Source organism: Ranitomeya imitator, chromosome 1 (genome assembly GCF_032444005.1).
Source record: "Ranitomeya imitator isolate aRanImi1 chromosome 1, aRanImi1.pri, whole genome shotgun sequence".
NCBI lineage: Eukaryota > Metazoa > Chordata > Amphibia > Anura > Dendrobatidae > Ranitomeya > Ranitomeya imitator.
The window spans coordinates 996614099-996636089 of record NC_091282.1 but is presented as its reverse complement, the minus strand read 5'-3'; the positions used below and the strand labels follow the sequence as shown (position 1 = coordinate 996636089).

Here is a 21991-nt window from a genome sequence, read left to right as displayed (position 1 = left end):
TATATACAGTGTATGTATATATATATATATATATATATATATATATATATATATATATATATATATATATATACACATTATAATTTTTACAATGTGATTTTCTGGATTTCATTTTTGATATTCCATCTCTCAATGTTAAAATGAAACTACCCTTAAAATAATAGACTGTTCATGTCTTTAATTAATCAAATAATTATTTCCTTCACTGTATAAATATATATATATATATATATATATATATATATATATATATATATATATCTGTATTACTTTCATGTAATTCACAATGCCCTATATTTGCCTATCCTACATGATTAACATTACAGCTCTTACTTGCTAAGTATCCAATTGTATATGTCCCCACATTGCTGAATGTACAGTAGAAATCAGACTATTACTTATCATCTTCCATGATCTATGGGTTTCTCTTCATACTTCACGATAATGAAGAACAATAATAGACATGTTTGAAGGGTGCCCAAGTCACCTTTGGTTCCTGGAAGTTGCAAAATATTGGAATTTAATGATTTGTATGACTTTAGTGGTTAATATAATCACAGGCCTTTCACTGCCTTAGGTGACAATAATATTGCACCTATCATAGCTGAGACATTCTTCACACTTCTGACTTGGCTAGATATTATTCAATGAAAGATTAATCAAACACCCTTATATTCAGATATTTTTCAAAGCAGAAATTCTCTGGAGAATGGATCTGTGGATATTCCATTTTGTACTCGTATAAAATGGTGTGTTAAAAAAAATTCAAAGCAAATATAGATCCATTCAGACACATATCCAAACCCCAAAGAAACTTTTATCATATGCATTATTAAGTTCTCTACACTTACTGAGCAGCAAACGATACTTGACTTTCTGGTCTTCATATCAATGTTGGAATTTATATTCTCTGCTCTCTCGTTAAATAGGACCAGTTACCATTGCGAAAGTGGCAGTGTTCGGACCTCATTTATTCACGCTGCTTCCCTGGGTATTCAGTTTTTGTTTTCTTTTTCTAAATATGCCATATGGTTTAGAGACAGCCTTTATATTATTTTATTATAGGGCAGCACGGTGGCTCAGTGGTTAGCTTTGCAGTGCTGAGGTCCTGGGTTCAAATCCCACCAAGGATAACATCTGCAAGTGGTTTGTATGTTCTCCCCGTGTTTGTGTGGGTTTCCTCTGGGTTCTCCGGTTTCCTCCCATACTCCAAAGACATACTGATAGGGAATATAGATTGTGAGCCCCAATTGGAACAGTGATCATAATGTCTGTAAAGTGCTGTGGAATTAATGGTGCTATATAAGTGAGTAAAATAAATAAATATTTTGCATGATTTTTATAGTTACATTTTTACCAAAGCTACTTATGCAAAGGAGTCTAAAGACACGCCCATAGGAAATCGTCTGAACCACGCCCCTTTGATAAAGACAATGAAAATTACCACTGAGTAAACATGGCCATAGCGCTAGAACCGTATTGTGGATCTATATAAAACAAAAAGTAGAGTACTCAGGGGTGCGGCAGGAAGAAAACAAGAGCCAAAAACTACCACTTTTGAACTAGTGACAGATCCGATTTAAAAGTTAGCTTACCGTTACACCGTAAGGGTGTTATTACTTAAACGGTTGATTAGTAATAATGTCCAGTTCTAGGTTTGCAAATTTGGCACATTTGCCATTTTTAAGTTCATATTTCACACTTTACACATGTGCAATTCTTTGTATATACTTGATGCCTCATCATCATCATTGTAAAACTACAAATAAAAAATATAAAAACAGAAAGCAGTCAGTAATACACATGTTCATATGTAGGCTTACAAGACTATCTCTGAAGCACAGTGGCTCAGTGGTTAGTACCTGCATCCTGGGTTCAAATGCCACCAAGGCCAACATCGGCAAGGAGTGTGTATGTTCTGCCCGTGTTTGTGTTGGTTTCCTCCTGTAAGGGGCAGCTAGGGTGGCAGTCGTGGCTCAGGTAAAAGTCTCTTGCACACCCTGACCTGCCGTCACATACACTCCTCGACTCTCAGTCAGCATACCTTCTATTTATTTCTTCTCAGACGCTTATTCAAAAACAGAGACACAGTCCAATTCAACGCTTGAACTATTACTATTGACCTTACTGTTTCGGGAACACAGCGCATACATTTTCCTTCCATTAACATCATCAGGGTGGACATTTGGCAATTCCTCCTCTGTCCTTGTCTTTCCTTTCCTGTCATCAAGCACGCTTCCAGGACGAAGTGGGGTCTCTAGTCTCTCAGCATCATCTCTGCTCAGTCCTACTTCAATAGGGGTACCTGTAAACTGTTTCACCCCGGTCTCGAGTACATCCACCCATGTAGCAAGCCGCCACATTCTGAATGACTTGCCGTACTGCTCAATTCTTCTGGCAACTGCAGACCCACTAATTCCACAGTGTCAGCACTCCTTCTGATGTTACTCCCTGATGAGGCCCTTATCCAAAATACTGTCTGACTGTGCTCCTTTCTTCCACGCTACAGAGCTAACTGCCCTGTCAGGGTGCTCCCGCCCAACTGATTCAAATTTCCAGATGTTTCCCAGTTTAACAGCCGTTAGCTCCTCCAACTTACCTATTTACAAGATGAGTAACTCTCCACCCCATCTAGTGGGCCAAGTAGGGTACTACACTCTCCCTAATACATATTAAAAACAATACAATATTTTAAAGCATAAATAAATATTAAATATACATAACATTTCATGGCCTTAGCCAACCCCCATACACTCCCACACTGGGAATGTAGATTGTAAGCCTCAATGAGTACAGTGATAAAAATGTCTGTAAATCGCTATGGAATATGTTGGCGCTCTACAAACAAATGTAATAAATACATATTTGCAGAGTAAATAGGCAGGTCACCTCTTCTAATCCCTAGCAATGCAAATGTGATTTATTTAACCCCTTAGTGACAGAGCTAATCTTGTCCTTAATGACCAGGCCAAATATTTGAAATGTGACCATTGTCACTTTATGTGATAACAACTCTGGAACGCTTCAGTGGACCCCAATGATTCTGAGATTGTTTTTTTCATAACATATTGTAGTTCATGTTAGTGATAAAATTTGGTTGATATGATTTGCGTATATTTATGAAAATACATAAAATTTCACGAAAAATTTGAACATTTTCCAATTTTCAAACTTTTTTTTTTATTCCATTAAACCAAATAATTATATCATACAAAATAGTTGATAAATAACATATCCCACATGTCTACTTTACAGCAGCACAATTTCTGAAACAATTTTTTTGCTAGGAAGTTAGAAGGGTTCAAAGTTGATCAGCAATTTTTCAGCCACATTTACAAAACCATTTTTTAGGGACCACATCCCTCCCATTTGAAGTGACTTTTAGTGGAATATTATAACAGAAAATACCCAAAAGTGACATCATTCTAAAAACTGCACCCCTCAAGGTGCACAAAACCATATTTGCATGCTTCACAGGAATTAATGGAATCTTGAAGGAAAAAAGGAACATTTTACTTTTTTTCACAAAAATGTAACTTTAGTCCCAATTTTTTTTTATTTTTACAAGGGTAACAGGAGAAAATGGACCTCAAAATTTGTTGTGCAATTTTTCCTAAGCCCTACTTGGGTACACGGCAGGGCTCAGAAGAGAAGGAGTGTTTTTTTGATTTTGTGAATGCAAAAATAGCTTCAATCTCGAGCAGATACCATGTCGCATTTGGAGGGTCCCTGATGTGCCTAAACAGTGGAAACCTCCCCCAAGCGACATCATTTTGGAAACTACACCCATTAAGGATTTTATTCAGGAGTATAGTGAGCATTTTGAAACCACAGGTATGACCCAGAATTTGATAACATTAGGCCATCCTATTGAAAAATTTTATTTTTTTCACAACAATCTTGCTTTAGCCCCAAATTTCTCACTTTTGCAAGAGGTAACACCAAAAATTGGACCCCAAAATTTGTTAGCCACATTCTTATGAGTGTAGTCAAAAAGTTCTGTTTGGACAAATGGCAGGGCTCAGAACGGAAGGAACAATATTTGAATTTTGGAAAACAAATTGGCTGAAATAGTTTGTGGCTCACATGTCACATTTGCAGGGCCCCTAAGATGCCCAAAACAGAAGAAACCCCCCACATTTGACCCCATTTTGGAAACTACACCCCTCAAGGATTTTATGCAGGGGGAGAGACTAGAACATCTCACTTCAGCACCCGCTCGCTTTTTTTTTTCAGGAAGATTACGAGAAGGGCCAGGGGACAAACAGGAGGTCCAGGGGATGGCGGAGGTACCGGGGGAGGAGTTGGGGACCAAATTTCCCTCTCTCCTGTATATCATGTCAGAATAGAGAGAAATGATTTTAATATTTTTTTATTTTCGTGATCGCCGTAATTTACTGAATAAAGGTGATCACGTGAGCAAGGACTGGAAAATCCATCCCTCGACCCTGATCGTATTCTACAGGGTCTCAGCTACCCACAGAAGCTCAGACCTTAGAGATTTTTGGATTCTGGGGGCGCTATACCCTTATTTCCAAATGCCATTTTAAAATGGCGATGAGGGAATAAGGTTCCCTTAATGGCTGCCATTTTAATGTGATACCAACAATAGGTGAGAAAAACACACCAACAAAAAGAGTATAATCCTCTAAATAATTTTATTGTACACCAAAGAAAATATAAATAAATAAAAATGTAGACATAAAATAAGAACCACTGGAAACCAGTAACAGGACACACACTGGCCAGCACCTAATGCCCTTTTAACAACATATGAGTAGAAATTCAATGCTCCATAACATGGCAGTTACATATACCAGGATGACATACATCAATATATAAATTTCCTAATAGCTAGAAAAACAGCACCAAAATACAAAGTGCATAGTGCCACAAATATAGAGACCAAAAATAAGGTCATAAAGTGCGGTGCAGAGCTGCAAATGGAGACATGATATACTTACAATGTAACATGTAGAGCAAAGTGCCGGTATCAGGTTGGTCCCTGCCGCCCCAACGCACGTTTCGTCGAGACTTCCTCAGGAGGCGTGCATTGGGGGGGGGTCCACCTATTTCTACAAGATCCAGCCAATAGGGACGCCACAACTAAACTTAATTACTAATACACGTCCACACATGTAAATCAACACATATTGGTGTCCAGCGGCATCCGGTATCAGCGGCGCATGCGTCGCTGCCATAGCCACCGAAGAACCATCGCAGGAGCGGCCGTGGAACGCAGGCAGGCAGAGCCGTCAGAGCGACGGAATCTGCGTGCCGCGCGCCGAGCGCCGCCCACACAATGGTCCGAAGCGACAGCAGCGGCGCATGCGCACCCCGGACCCACAAAGACTCAGTAAGAAGGAAGCCAAGAGGAACTACCGAGGACTGCCTCGAAGCAAGTGTGTGAATACATGTAAAACACATAGAGGTGATAATGTGCGATCGTGAGATGCAGCAGACACAATTAAATGATGTAAAAATAATATAATATAAAATACAATGATAATATACAGATCCTATCCTATATTGTGCAATATGTAAATGCAGCAATAAAGTGCAAATATCAACAGCTGCAAAGATAAACATGTGCACTCATAAAGAGCAGACTAAAGTGAAAATGTGCATATAATATATGATTGAGTTTAAATAATTAGAAAAATACTGTGCAAAATACCGAACTCAGTATTGCACAGAATAACATATATCAAGATACATGGTTGTTGGTAGGTTGTTAGGTTGTTTGTTGTATCTTGATATATGTTATTCTGTGCAATACTGAGTTCGGTATTTTGCACAGTATTTTTCTAATTATTTAAACTCAATCATATATTATATGCACATTTTCACTTTAGTCTGCTCTTTATGAGTGCACATGTTTATCTTTGCAGCTGTTGATATTTGCACTTTATTGCTGCATTTACATATTGCACAATATAGGATAGGATCTGTATATTATCATTGTATTTTATATTATATTATTTTTACATCATTTAATTGTGTCTGCTGCATCTCACGATCGCACATTATCACCTCTATGTGTTTTACATGTATTCACACACTTGCTTCGAGGCAGTCCTCGGTAGTTCCTCTTGGCTTCCTTCTTACTGAGTCTTTGTGGGTCTGGGGTGCGCATGCGCCGCTGCTGTCGCTTCGGACCATTGTGTGGGCGGCGCTTAGCGCGGCACGCAGATCCCGTCGCTCTGACGGCTCTGCCTGCCTGCGTTCCACGGCCGCTCCTGCGATGGTTCTTCGGTGGCTATGGCAGCGACGCATGCGCCGCTGATACCGGATGCCGCTGGACACCAATATGTGTTGATTTACATGTGTGGACGTGTATTAGTAATTAAGTTTAGTTGTGGCGTCCCTATTGGCTGGATCTTGTAGAAATAGGTGGACCCCTCCCCCCCCAATGCACGCTTCCTGAGGAAGTCTCGACGAAACGTGCGTTGGGGCGGCAGGGACCAACCTGATACCGGCACTTTGCTCTACATGTTACATTGTAAGTATATCATGTCTCCATTTGCAGCTCTGCACCGCACTTTATGACCTTATTTTTGGTCTCTATATTTGTGGCACTATGCACTTTGTATTTTGGTGCTGTTTTTCTAGCTATTAGGAAATTTATATATTGATGTATGTCATCCTGGTATATGTAACTGCCATGTTATGGAGCATTGAATTTCTACTCATATGTTGTTAAAAGGGCATTAGGTGCTGGCCAGTGTGTGTCCTGTTACTGGTTTCCAGTGGTTCTTATTTTATGTCTACATTTTTATTTATTTATATTTTCTTTGGTGTACAATAAAATTATTTAGAGGATTATACTCTTTTTGTTGGTGTGTTTTTCTCACCTATTGTTGGTATCATATTATCTGGAGTTTTTTGTCCTTACTATTTATATCCAGGACATTCTTTAAGTGTTTATATTGCCATTTTAATGTGTATCAGTGGTCATTAAGGGGTTATATAGGAAGACTTAGGCTACTTCACACATCAGGCTTTTTGCGCCATGCCAATTCCAGCATCGCGCTGCAGTGCCGGATCTGGCGTAATTTGCGAAAACCGGATGGGACGGATCTGGTTTTCTGCCGGATCCGATGTCCGGATCAGGTGGTAAACAGGATCCGTCCCATCCGGTTGGCATCCGTTTGGACCGTTTTTTCCATCCGTTTTTTTACGGATCCGGTTTTTAAGAATGCCCCTAGGAGGCTCCAAAATGTGATTGGCCCCCTGAAAACTATATATGCAGTCTTTCTACAGCCCATCAGTGACAGGTTGGAGAGGAGCAAGTGTTTGGAGAGAAAGATGGATGTCGTTATTGTGAATATTCTGCAGAACAATGTGGATTTCATTGTGGAGGCAAATCGCTTGAAAGCAATTGTTCTGGAGAAGGAGCGAGAGAGACAATGCATCATGCGTCTGCCTCGACGCCGTTTGTGGATCCACCCCATCACCGCACAGAGAATGATTGTGTTTTCTAGACTGTACATGGAGCTACGAGGAGACCCAGAGAAATTTTTCTCATATGTGCGGATGAAAGCGGAGAACTTTGATCTATTGGTGGACCGAATCGAACATCTCATCCGAAGGAGTGATACATATTGCCGATTCTCTATTTCACTGGCTGAGCATCTGATGGTCACTCTTCGGTAAGCCATTTTTATTGTATGTACTCCTGTAGCACAGTTTAATTGATTGCAATTTGATTTTGTAGTAATTTCTGCCTTGCTTTTGTTCACAGATTCCTTGCTCCTGGAGAATCCCTTTCGTCACTACATTTCCAGTTCAGACTGGGAATTTCCACTATCTCCGGAATTGTAAAGCACACTTACCGTGCACTGTGGGACTTTTTACATGATGATTTTATACCACATCCCAAAATGTAGAGATGGTTGGAAGTAGCTGAGAAATTCCAGCAAGTGTGTCAGTTTCCCAATTGCTTGGGCGCGGTGGATGGGAAACATATCCGTATCGTGAAACCGGCTAGTTCTGGATCAGAATATTTTAACTATAAAAAGTACTTTTCCATTGTGCTGATGGCCATCGCCGATGCGGATTACAAATTTGTAGCGGTGGATATTGGGGCATATGGCCGCTCAAATGATTCCCAAGTTTTCAAACTGTTTACAATGGGGCGTCATTTGTATGGAAACACCTTTCAATTACTCCCCCGCCCCCCAGACCACTGCCTCAAACCTCTGGGTCACCAATGCCTTTTGTTTGTGTTGGGGATGAAGCCTTCCAGTTGTCAGAACATCTTTTGAAACCCTACTACAGCCGTGGATTTACCGAAACCAAAAGAATTTTTAACTACCACCTCACACATGCACGGAGAATGGTGAAGTGCGCTTTTAGGATTTTGACCGCCAAATGGAGAGTTCTACTGACATCTATAAACATGAAGACAGACACTGTTGACGAGGTGGTGAAAGCGTGTGTTGTCCTGCACAATTATGTGATATCCAAGGAACAGATTTCCATTGAGGACCACTCTGAAGAAACCACCTTGGCTGATTATAACAACATTATGTCTAGAAGTTCTGTGGCAGTTTCCCAAATTAGGGACCAATTCGCAGAATACTTTATTTCACCGGAAGGAAGAATAGACTGGCAGGATGAGAGAGTTTGAACAATTTGTCTTTGACCTTGTAACCGTATTTTACCATATTGTACCCAAGTTGTGTACCTGTTTGTGTTCACACCAAAGTATTAAACATTTAATTACCCAAGTTGTGTACCTGTTTGGTTTCTACCCAAAGTATATTACCTTCTTTTACCCAAGTTGTGTACCTGTTTGGGTTCTACCCAAAGTATATTACCTTCTTTTACCCAACTTGTGTACCTGTTTGGGTTCTACCCAAAGTATTTTACCTATAACCAATAAACCTTGTTTAACCCAAGTGTTAACTATACCTTATAAAGAAAATACAAATTTGCTTTAAAAACACAGTTTTATTACAAAATTTTTAACAAAACAAAAATAAACTTTTCTTTGGCAACACAAAAATAAACTTTATTTGGCTGCGCCACAAACTTAGAGGTTTGAATAAGTCCGGGTGGAGATAGTGCTGGAGGAGCTGTCAGATAGGGACACTTCAACAGTGGGAGTGTGGAGAGAGGAATGTGGTGGTGGTGGTGGGGAAGGATCAATATGTAGTGGTGAAGGGGTGGAGAAAGCAAGTGAATGGGTGGACAGGAAACTGGGAGTTGGCTTAGGAATTTGGTATGATGGAGGGGTGTAGCTGATGATTTGGGAGGATTGGGAGGCAGAAGCGGTGATGGGTGGAGAAGAGGTTTGGGACATGATGGGTGAAGGAGGCTGGTGGTAGTGGGCAGGGAGAGGAGGCGCGGAAGATGTTGTTGGGAATTGGTATGGGGAAGGATGTTCATACTGGTCCGGATGGTGGGAAGGGGCACGGGCGGGACACTGGTAGTTGTCTGGATGGTGGGACAGGGCACGGGCAGGATGCTGGTAGTGGTCTGGATGGTGACAGGGGGCACGGGCACAATGTGGGTAATGATGAGGTTGCTCGGATGGGACACAGGCAGGTTGCTTGTATGGGTCAGGAGGATGGTAGTGGCTGTACTGAGTGACAGTGGCTGAAGGGGGCAGGTGCAGGAGGGGTGGTAAGTGTGGTGACTTTGGAGGCAATGAGCGCTAGAGTAGACTGGCAGGTTTCCATTACTTGCATATGCTGATCAGTAGATAGCTTCTCCATTTGCTCGACCAGAAATAAGTGTGGTTCGGTGATAGACTTGCCTCTGAACGCATCGTTAGCAGAAGTGTATGCAACTCGAATATGCTTTTATTTATTAAATTGAAACCTGCAGCCATTTGCTAGGACAAAACTTTGAGACAGTTCTGGAAGGATGCGTTCAGGTGTAAGAACTCGGGCGCATAGCTCTGTACCTGACCCCTCTGCAGCTGGTGCGCCGAAGCCACAGGTGTAGGTAGAGGTGGCAGCAGCAGAGGGGTGGGGTACAGGAAAAGCTATATCCTCACCAGCAGATTCATGCAATGGAATTGGCCAGGATGCTCCTGCGCTGGTGGATGGGACCGAGGGATCAGATGGGAGGGAAGGCTGGGAAGGTACAGAGTGGGAAGGTGCAGAGGGTCCGGGACTGTCGAAGTGTCCCTCGGTGGCGGACTCCTGCGGGATCGCCCCAGAAGGGTTCAACTCAGCTGCAGGCTCCCAAGTGCTACCGACAGTGCTGTGGAACAAAGAGAAAAAAGTATATAATTTATATACTGATATTGCATGGCCCTGGCTGAAACAGCAAAAGAGGGTTAGACATGTAAAACATTGGTTATTAAATGTGGTGGGTAATATTTACCTTCGGGTCACCATTGTTGTCCTGAGGAATGACAGGGCTTGGGCATATTTGTTGAAAGCCTTCTTAAAGCAATCCCTGATAGACCGCCATCGCTTCACAATCCTCTCACCTGTAAAAAAGGAGAAACACAAATCGGTTAAGATACAATACTTAGAAATTAGAATGCATCAACATAACTGAACTGTGTATACTGTACTTTCGTTCTTGATTCTGGGCCCGAACATCGAGGTCCTCCCAGTTCTCTACTAGCTGTTGGCATATTTGCTCCCAGAGTCGACAGATCACTATGACTTCAGCATGGCGGCGGTCACCCATGTTCCACAGCGGCTCCCTGTCTCGGATCAGATCGATGAGGAGTTCAATACTGAGGCCGACCTACTCACCGTCCAAATCAGGAGCACGCTGTGAAGCCTGTTATAAAAAAGGACAAAAAAAATAAAATTAGATTCAAAACAACATAAAGAAAATTCCGAAAAAAAAAAAATGCTGCTTACACGATGACAGCCGCCATGACTCTCACGCCGACAACCCTGGGAGCCACTCGGAGAACCTCTGGATCGAGCATCAGAATCCGAACTCTAGAAGAAAAATAACATAAAAATTATTTGCTTGTAGTTAGCCTTTTTATGTGTTGTGTACATTTTGATATCTATAATGATCATTATGTTTATGTTGTGTGATGTGTCCAATGATCTGTTTCTATGTGTTGTGTGCATTGTTCTTTCTGTAAGGATCTTCTGCTTTTATGTGTTGGGTGTAGTGTGTGGTTTGTGGTTCCGCGATGCATGAAAGAAACATACCAATTGTGATCCCGCTCCAGGTCTTTCTCCACCCTTTGGTCTTCTTCTGGAAGCACCCCTTCTGCTGCAGCAGCAGCTTCCTACAAAAATGAAAGATGGTGAAAAACATTAATATATATATAGACAGAGAGAGAGCTAGACAGAGAGAGCAATAGAGAGAGAGTGCAAGAGAGAGAGAGTGAGCGAGAGAGAGTGAGAGAGAGCGAGAGAGAAAAATTATATAAAAATCATATATATTTACCTCAGTGCACTGCCGACGAGAGGGAGGGCTCCCAGAAGAAGACATGGCTGATGGCAGGCAGGCAGGCTCTTGCAAGCAGGCAGGCTCTAGCTGGCAGGCAGGCAGGCTCTTGCTGGAAGGCAGGCTAGGCTCTTGCTGGCAGGCAGGCTCTTGCTGGCAGGCTGGCTCTTGCAGGCAGACTCTAGCTGGCAGCCAGGTAGGCTCTTGCAGGAAGGCAGGCTAGGCTCTTGCTGGCAGGCAGGCTCTAGCTGGCAGGCGGGCAGGCTCTTGCTGGAAGGCAGGCAGGCTCTTGCAGGCAGGCTCTTGCTGGAAGGCAGGCTAGGCTCTTGCTGGCAGGCAGGCTCTAGCTGGCAGGTAGGTAGGTTCTTGCTGGAAGGCAGGCAGGCTCTTGTAGGCAGGCTCTTGCTGGCAGGCAGGCAGGCTCTTGCTGGAAGGCAGGGTGTGGCAGGGTGTTGGCTCTCTTGCAGTATGGCTGGAAATGAGTGAGGGCCTCAATGGCATTTTTTATATATATATATATATGTGTGTCCTGGGGGCAGGCCAATAGGTTCTGAGCATGCTCAAATTAAAAAAAAAGTATCAGGCCGCTGCAGACTAAAACATTACTGTAGACGTTTTTTCCAGATGCTGGATTCGAAATTTTTGCCAGATCCGGAAAAAAACGGAAGGAACGCTGGGCCATGCAGCGCAATCCGGCACTAATACAAGTCCATGGGGAAAAAACGGTTCCGGTTTTTATTTTCGCCGGTTCCGTTTTTTCACAAAAGAGCCGGAATCAGCCGGAATGAAAAAACCTGATGTGTGAAAGTAGCCTTAAAGGGACTCTTGGTTTGAACAGATCGACTGTCCAAACCAAGTACAGGTGATCATGTACTCTTGGCGCGGCCAAACATTTATAAACACCTTCCCATCTGCTTGTTTTCCATCACTTTCCAACTATCTCTGGCTATATGAAGCCATAGCTGTCAATCAAAGAAAATAGGGGAGGAAATAGAGGGAAAACAAGCAGGTGGGAAGGTGTATAGAAATGATTAGCTCGGCCATGAAGCAATGAGCGACTGTACTTGGTTTGAACAATCACTTTTTGGTGATAGACTTGATTTAATTAAAGAGAAAGAGGTTAGCTAGTTCCATTGCAGAGAGAAACGAGGAATATAGAATCTACAAACAGAAGCGTAAATCCAGTGGATTAAAGCAATGAGCGACTGTACTTGGTTTGAACAATCACTTTTTGGTGATAGACTTGATTTAATTAAAGAGAAAGAGGTTAGCTAGTTCCATTGCAGAGAGAAACGAGGAATATAGAATCTACAAACAGAAGCGTAAATCCAGTGGATTAAAGGAAAAACTTGATATATATATATATATATATATATATATATATATATACAGTGCCTACAAGTAGTATTCAACCCCCTGCAGATTTAGCAGGTTTAATAAGATGCAAATAAGTTAGAGCCTTCAAACTTCAAACAAGAGCAGGATTTATTAACAGATGCATAAATCTTACAAACCAAACAGTTTTGTTGCTCAGTTAAATTTTTATAAATTTTAAACATAAAAGTGTGGGTCAATTATTATTCAACCCCTAGGTTTAATATTTTGTGGAATAACCTTTGTTTGCAATTACAGCTAATAATCGTCTTTTATAAGACCTGATCAGGCCGGCACAGGTCTCTGGAGTTATCTTGGCCCACTCCTCCATGCAGATCTTCTCCAAGTTATCTAGGTTCTTTGGGTGCCTCATGTGGACTTTAATCTTGAGCTCCTTCCACAAGTTTTCAATTGGGTTAAGGTCAGGAGACTGACTAGGCCACTGCAACACCTTGATTTTTTGCCTCTTGAACCAGGCCTTGGTTTTCTTGGCTGTGTGCTTTGGGTCGTCGTCTTGTTGGAAGATAAAATGACGACCCATCTTAAGATCCTTGATGGAGGAGCGGAGGTTCTTGGCCAAAATCTCCAGGTAGGCCGTGCTATCCATCTTCCCATGGATGCGGACCAGATGGCCAGGCCCCTTGGCTGAGAAACAGCCCCACAGCATGATGCTGCCACCACCATGCTTGACTGTAGGGATGGTATTCTTGGGGTCGTATGCAGTGCCATCCAGTCTCCAAACATCACGTGTGTGGTTGGCACCAAAGATCTCGATCTTGGTATCATCAGACCAGAGAACCTTGAACCAGTCAGTCTCAGAGTCCTCCAAGTGATCATGAGCAAACTGTAGACGAGCCTTGACATGACGCTTTGAAAGTAAAGGTACCTTACGGGCTCGTCTGGAACGGAGACCATTGCGGTGGAGTACGTTACTTATGGTATTGACTAAAACCAATGTCCCCACTGCCATGAGATCTTCCTGGAGCTCATTCCTTGTCCTTGGGTTAGCCTTGACTCTTTGGACAAGCCTGGCCTCGGCACGGGAGGAAACTTTCAAAGGCTGTCCAGGCCGTGGAAGGCTAACAGTAGTTCCATAAGCCTTCCACTTCCGGATGATGCTCCCAACAGTGGAGACAGGTAGGCCCAACTCCTTGGAAAGGGTTTTGTACCCCTTGCCAGCCTTGTGACCCTCCACGATCTTGTCTCTGATGGCCTTGGAATGCTCCTTTGTCTTTCCCATGTTGACCATGTATGAATGCTGTTCACAAGTTTGGGGAGGGTCTTAAATAGTCAGAAAAGGCTGGAAAAAGAGATAATTAATCCAAACATGTGAAGCTCATTGTTCTTTGTGCCTGAACTACTTCTTAATACTTTAGGGGAACCAAACAGAATTCTGGTGGGTTGAGGGGTTGAATAATAAATGACCATCTGAAAAGACTTTTCACAATTTAAAAAAAAATAAACAAAGAAATAACATTATTTTTTGCTGCAGTGCATTTCACACTTCCAGGCTGATCTACAGTCCAAATGTCACAATGCCAAGTTAATTCCAAATGTGTAAACCTGCTAAATCTGCAGGGGGTTGAATACTACTTGTAGGAACTGTATATATATATATATTTATATATATATATTTATTTCTGGTCCTTTGATATTTTATATTGCCTGTCTATATTGGTAATTTACATCCATCCAATTACATAACTTGCTTTGAAGTTGTAACTATTGCTATATTACTATATAAATTCAAAGATGGTTCGTGCAATGTTTGAAATGCAAAAATTGCAATATACTGTATATAATCCAGCCACAAATATCTCAATTCTATTTAAAGTCATAACAAAAAGTTTTTTTGATCCAGCACTAGATTAAAAATAAAAATATCTGTACTGCGACTTCATTAAAATATGTCACGTTAGCTGACACATTTCGAGTCTAGTGATCTATCACTAAGTCAACTTGGCTCAAAACACGTCAGATAATATATTTTTGTATGTCTACATACATATTTTTATGAAGTTGCAATAAAGATATTTTTATTTTAAATTTTTATTTTTAATCTCATGCTGGATCAGATAAACTTTTTGCTTTTGACTAATCAGAGCCGCTTGATGCCTCACAAGCTTTATCTGTTCACAGAAGAGTGGATTGCCCATAGATGGAAATAGTAGGACCATCACGATCAGGGTCACCTTGACGCTGGTGGGATGGCTTTTATGCTATTCTTGATCAAAAACAGTAATACTAAGAATCCTGAGTTATTTAGATGCACTGTTGCTTTTTACTTATTTAGTTTCAGCAGGGTTTATTAACATTTTGTTTCTGGGGTTTTTTGTCTGTTTAATGGCCAATGTGAATATGCGTTTATGTGCTGCATGCATACCAACTTAAACCCAAGCTCATTTTTTTTTTCTTTTTCTTCGTTGTATTTTTGCATTCTGTGCAAGCCAGGGCACGGCCTCCATTCCTTGAGCTGGATATCACATTTAAATAGCTTCCCATGGCTGATGTCCACAGTTTGGACACCCTTTATTGTCTGCCCTTATACACATTGAGGTTAACCCTAACACTTGGCAAGGTTTTCAATATTAGACAGTGTAGGACCATGGCGAACTGGGTCACCTTGTCGCTGGTGGGATGGCTTTTATGCTTATATGCTTATTTTTTTTTAATCAAAAACAGTATTACTAAGAACCCTGTGTTATTTCAATACACTTTTGCTTTTTTACTTATTTAGTTACAGCAGGGTTTATGATCATTTTGTTTTGTGTAGGTTTTGTCATATATCGGAATAAGCAAGACGTGTTAATTGAAGAGGGTGAGCTGTATCTATAATATTTTACATGCTATTTTCAATTCTTCCACTTGGAACAAGTTTTTAAGCTTTTATGTTCATTCTAGCAATAAATTGGGGTCCTAACTTATTGAGTCTGACATTTGACAATGGTTTGCCATCTCATCATTAATAATAAAAGGAGATATGGGGCTTTACTCAGTACCAGAACAGCTGTGTTTTGGCATTAGGTGCGGATCCCCAGCTCATGGACTCCCGCAGATGTTATCTTCTAACATGACTCATTCCCCTTTAAGCCTTGTGACAAGGGCTGATCTGTAAAAACAAGTGTCTTCCCAGCACTGCTTCTTTGGTTTTGATCTCCCAGTTTGATATCTTTCAACCAAACTGACCAACTATTGCACAGTGTGAGTCCTGTTTTATGTGATCAAAAGACTGTTTGATCAAACTGGATTTGGTTGGATAAACTCCAGAATCTTCTACATACTGAAACTATTTGTGAATGTAACTTTTGGCTCTTTAATCTGAGACAACTGCAATTTTAGGCTTAGCAGTCCTTTAAAAGGCTCTCGGTGAGCCATTTGTATACATTAACAGTTCAGACATCCTTATCTATTTTTCAAATCCAAGAGGGATGGAAACTGTGTAATATTGACCATGGTGTAAAGTACATCTGCTGCAAGCAGAAAAAGAACACCATAAAAAAGCAAAATATCTATTACAGCTATTAAACTCCCGAACAAGCAGATGATTTATTTATAATTACCAATTAATTATTATTCAATAAGTAGAAGCAGCAGACGTTTGCCATTTCCTGCATAAATTTCCCACATTTTTGGAAATAACCTTAATTTGAAAAATACACAAATATGAAGTAATCCTAATCTTCACTTTATAGAAACAACAACTGAAGAAATGTGTCATCTTTGTGGTTATATGACTACATCGCAGATGGGACAAGTGTGAGACTTCATCGACGTCACAAGGACAATATGACGTGGCACAATTATTGTCTACATAGCTCAATTTATGTATTAAAGGGAACATGTCTCCAGGTATTTGCTATTTAATCGGAGAGTGACATGATGTAGGAGCAGAGACTCTGATTCCAGTGATGTGTCACTTACTGTGCTGCTTATTATAGATTCAATAAAAAACATTTTTTTTTACCAGAAAGAGATTATAAGGCCCTCTGAGGACTAGTTGTCTTGTGCTATGTAGTCCTCCTAATCTGTGTAACCCTCCCCGTACCACAGAGTGGCAGTTTTCTGCCTATGCACAGATACAGAGAAGTTTGCCAATCAGTGGTGTGGGCGGGGTTATACACAGCTCAGCATGCAGAGAACTGCTTGATCTGCAGCAGATAAAACTGCGATTTTATCACAGCAAGCAGCTCAGTAACAAACACATTTCTGGAATCAGAGCCTTTGTCCCTACATGATGCTGCTTTCAGATTCAGAAATGGACACAGTATTGGTGCAACTGCTGCAGCCGCACAGGGACCCGAGAGGTAAGGGGGCCCGCTACTACCTCCAAATCCGGTGGAATTGTGCACTATGATGAGCTATTGGAACACAAAGGGCCCGTTTACTGTTCTTGCACAGGGCCCCTCTTCTGTCTGTGTACTCTTCAGCTCAGATTACGGTACATAGCAAAAACCTGGTAACAGATTCCGTGGCAAAAGATGTGTTGGAAAGTCATCTTTTTCCACCTTTAAGATAACTAATGTCTAAAAAATCCATGAATGTTAATGAATTACTGACATGATAATGCACATTAAAGAAAGACACATTTAGCACTTTGCCATGTGTATCGGCCCTTTCTAGCACGAGGATTAGTATATCTAAAACTCATGTCCCATATACCTAACATTGACTGCTCTATGAATTGCACATGAGTTTTGCAGTTTCTAAATATGTGTGACATCTCATGTATTTTTGCAGTGGGAAGGAGGTGTGAAAAGGGAATGTGGCTGACCTCGTTCACCCCATGAAGGATCGGCGCACGGTGCTAATATCCCTTTGAATTACATGCCCCTACGCAACGCTTATTCGGAGATGGCAGATTCCAGTTTTAGGGAACTGGTAATTCATAAGCGATTATGAATCAGACCTTCCTATGACATGCACAGTGTGATAATGCCAGGTTGAGGTGTCTGTGCCAATGCACGCCTCTGTTTACTACACATGATTCCTTCTGAGATGATTTTTTTTCATCTGTAATCATTGCAAATAGTTACATGGTTCTGCATTGTCGTACTCACCTTAAAAGCATTTCCAGCTCCAGAGAGCAGTAGCACCAGATGCTGCCCGTGCCTAGAAAAATAAAAATGTACAATTGTGAACAAAAGATTAAAAATAGTCTGAAATGTTTATGGTATTGAATGGAAATGGACTCAAGTACCTCAATAGTTAAAATTCTGAAAATTACAAGAGAGCACTCCTGCCTCCATTCATTCGGCAAGTACCAAGGAGGAGTAGCCATTAGGGAAAAACACTTACCCAACTATATTAGCTATGAAATCATGAAAGTCATTATCATTCACATGTAATGTAACCTCATTGTCATGTTCCAGCGTCATACACCATTTATGATACTTTAGCATGGCAAGCCAGGTATCAAAGCCATAGTCAGTTGTACATAAAGATAATGCTACAAAACTTATGACTGATAATTATGAACCTAAAGAGGAAATCCAAGACCAAGATACATAGTAAAAACAGTTGAAAAAAGACAAATATCCATCAAGTTCAACCAATCGAGGGATGGGAAAGGGAAGGCTAAGGTCACCGGTGACTTTGATCAGAGTGTGATCACAGTGTGATCCGGTTCTCCAATAATATGTTTTTCTCCATTTTCTCCATTCTGTCCCTGGTCATCGGACAGCATCAGAAGTCATCCAAGTGTAGTCTGATGGTTTCCATGGACTGGCATGGCCGAGAGCAATCCAAACTTCAGATCCAAATTGGGCTGGCAGCGTTTTTTTTCTTGGACCGTGTGGCGTGGGTCTGAGGAAAATTCTGACATGTGCATAGCCCCATAGAATAACATTGGTTCGAGTACAATTCAATGTTTTGTCGGATCGCACTCAGACCAGAAATTCGGCCACGTGCACGAGCCCTAAAAGGAAGAAACCACATTGCAATCAAATATGCTACAAACAAGCTATTTTTTTACTCTTGAGCCTAATTGTCGATTCACTGCACTAAATATTCAAAAGATTAATTGTTACACATTTACACAAATAATAAAAGAAAACCATCAACGGTTCCTGTTGTGACCAGGTCATGAGGTAGACCATTTCACAGTTCTAATGATAAAGAAGGCTTGTCTCTTCTAGGGTTCACTTTTCTTTCTCTACGTGGAAGGAATTACCCCTTGTCTTATGAGAGGGTTTTACATGATATAGAAATGTGCTGAGGGATAACATCAATGTAATCCATGAACTTGAGCTATTGCCTCTTTTCCAGGTGAAGGGACTGCAGCTGGAGCACCCCCCCGGGCCGTGGGGTACTCGGTACCGGGTCCGGTGGCTGCGACCCGGTCAGTGGCCCTGGGTGTCCAATTAAAGGGGAAAGGTCTTTTAAGGGGAATTGTGGTAAAGTCTGTCATGATGCCACCTGTGGTGTTCGGTCAATAGGGGTACTGATGCTGCTTTAAAGGGGTCCTCTGGGGATGTTGTTGCAGCAATGATGGTAACGCTTCCCACAGGTGAAGTGGGGTCCCCAGTGGTCCTAAGGTGTGTGGCGATGGTGGTGTATGCCGACGAATAAGTGGAGGACACAAGTTGTAAAGTCTTTACCTGATTTACTGAAGATGTAGTAGTCCACAGTCCAGGATATCAGGCACAGGTGTCCTATGGTCCGGCCGGTTCAGAGGCAATGGGAGAATCTCCTTCCCAGTTGAGGTCAGTGAGCCTTTCCTCCTCGCGCTTTTTGTATGAAGTCCCTGCTGCCACTAAGTGGAGTGAAGCTTACTGGCAAAGTCCTCTTTCCGCTGTCCTAGAACAGGTACCTGCATGACGGGCAGCTTGAGCCGTTTTACAGGGACTCTATCATGCCCCGGGCTCTTCAGGTGCTGCTGCGTCTCAGGCGTGGTGTGGGCCAATTATATACAGTTCTCAGCCCTCTGGTTCTGCTCTGTGTCTTAGAGTCCCACAAAAGCCTCGGGCTCCTGGCACCCGGCTGCTGTGCTCTGGCTCTGAGGGTGTCCGATCGCAGTTCCCCTCTGAGCCCTTTCTCTCTCCTCTGCTCCTTTCCTCTGTAGCTCCACCACATACAACAACCCTTCAGGTTCTCTCTCTCTTTCCAGAGGCTGCAGCTCCCACGTGGCTGCTAGGCCTCTCTGCTCTCAGCTCCAGACTTCTTTCTCCTTTAGTGTCTCTATCAGACTGTCCTGTCTCTTTGGTCTCCCTGGACCAACTGTCTAGCTCCTTCTCCAGGTCAGGATGCATATAGCTTAGGGAAGCTCCACTGAATCCGGGTCCTGAGCTCCCCCTCCTGTCCTGGATTTGGAATGTGCTGTGTGCGGGTGCCTTACCTGGTGAAGAGAACTCCATTGCCTCAAAGCATGATATTACCCTCGGCCGAAGGGAAGGCAACATCACTATAACAAATGGTTACCTGGGGTGCTACACAGCCATACTTGGTTTTTTGAGTGGTTAACGTGTGACTTGGGGATCACCAAAGAAAGAATTCCACTACCCCTCAAGTTTTCCACTAGGTGTAACAAAGTGAAGCAGTTAGCCTGGCTATTTATTCTACACTATAAGGTTGCCGTCACACTAGCAGTATTTGGTTAGTATTTTACATCAGTATTTGTAAGCCAAAACCAGGAGTGGAACAATTAGAGGAAAAGTATAATAGAAACATATGCACCACTTCCGCATTTATCACCCACTCCTGGTTTTGGCTTACAAATACTGATGTAAAATACGGACCAAATACTGCTAGTGTGATGGCAGCCTAGGACAAAGTTGACTTTTCTATAAGGTAAATGAACCATTAAACATAAATCCTAGACAAATAATTCCTCATTGACCAGCATTTATTACATTTTTGGATCAATATATCATTTCAGTGCTGGTAGGTTTACTTGTAACTATCTCCATATTGATATTGATGTCTTCTTTACCTGTTCAGTTATTTAACATTTTCACTGACATTTTATACTAGCATTACAAGTACTGTGACAGCCTGTGCACTAGCATAAATATCGCCGTTCCTATTGTTCTATGTATTTACACCAACTAAAATGCATACATACATTGTTAAAGGAACTGTCAGCACAGATTGATTGTTCATACCAAGTACAGGTGCTCCGTGCACCCTTGGTGTGACCAAATATTTAAGCGCACCTTCACATCTGCCTGTTTTCTTTCTATCTCCACCTTTCTCTGGCTCTATGAAGCCAGATCTGTCAATCAAAGAAGGTTTGAGGTGAAGTTTGAGGGAAAACAAGCAGGGGGAAGATGTAGTTAAATGTTTGGCCACTCCATGATGCACAAAACACCTGTACTTGGTTTGAATAGACATTCTGTGCTGACAGATTCCCTTTAAAGCTCAACCATTTCCCGATTCTACCACTAGGGTGACCTGGGTACATAGAAATATCTACCGCTACCATTGAATTCAATGGAAGCTGTAAAAATATTTATGCACTAAGCTTCCACCACATTAACCAACAGTAATGCCTGAAGAAAAATATTATGGCTCTTCCTGAGGAGTAGGTGTCACGGCCGCACCACTTTTCACCAGTGAGCCAATAGCAGTGGTATTCTCTGTCTCTACATACAAATGAGCAGTTAGCTTCTGAGGTGGAGAGATTACACTAGGCCAGTAAATCACTGGTCTAGTTAGCATTACTACCTGGTGGCTGGTGCCAATATTTAAGTTTTATCAACAATATTAACCCCTTATTGACAGAGTCAATTTGGTACTTAATGACCAGACCAATTTTTACAATTCTGACCAGTGTCACTTTATGTGGTTATAACTCTGGAACGCTTTAACGGAACCCGCTGATTCTGAGGATTTTTGTGACATATTGTACTTCATGACAGTGGTAAAATTTCTTCAATACGACGCGTTAATTTATGAGAAAAAATGGAAATATGGCCAAAAACTTTGAATTTTTATGCCCCTAAATCAGAGTCATGTCACACAAAGTACTTAATAAATAACATTTCCCACAAGTCTACTTTACATCATAACAATTTTGGAAACAAAACTTTTTTTGTTATGAAGTTATAAGGGTTAAAAGTTGATCAGTGATTTCTCATTTTTCCAACAAAATTTACAAAACCATTTTTTTAGGGACCACCTTACATTTGAAGCGAGTTTGGGGGGTCAATATAACAGAAAATAGCCAACAGTGACACCATTCTAAAAACTGCGTCCCTCAAGGTGCGCAAAACCACATTCAAGAAGTTTATTAAACCTTCAG

The 21991-nt window shown here is 41.6% G+C and overlaps 1 protein-coding gene across 1 annotated transcript in view; it reads right to left on the bottom strand.

Annotated features, from left to right (window-relative positions):
• LOC138656740 (UPF0462 protein C4orf33 homolog) overlaps positions 1–21991 on the bottom strand; it is a 161520-nt gene that overhangs the window by 48209 nt on the left and 91320 nt on the right. The window contains exon 5 of the mRNA XM_069743950.1: positions 17811–17862. Within this exon, the coding sequence (XP_069600051.1) occupies positions 17811–17862 (52 nt within the window). The remainder of the gene's footprint in view (positions 1–17810; positions 17863–21991) is intronic.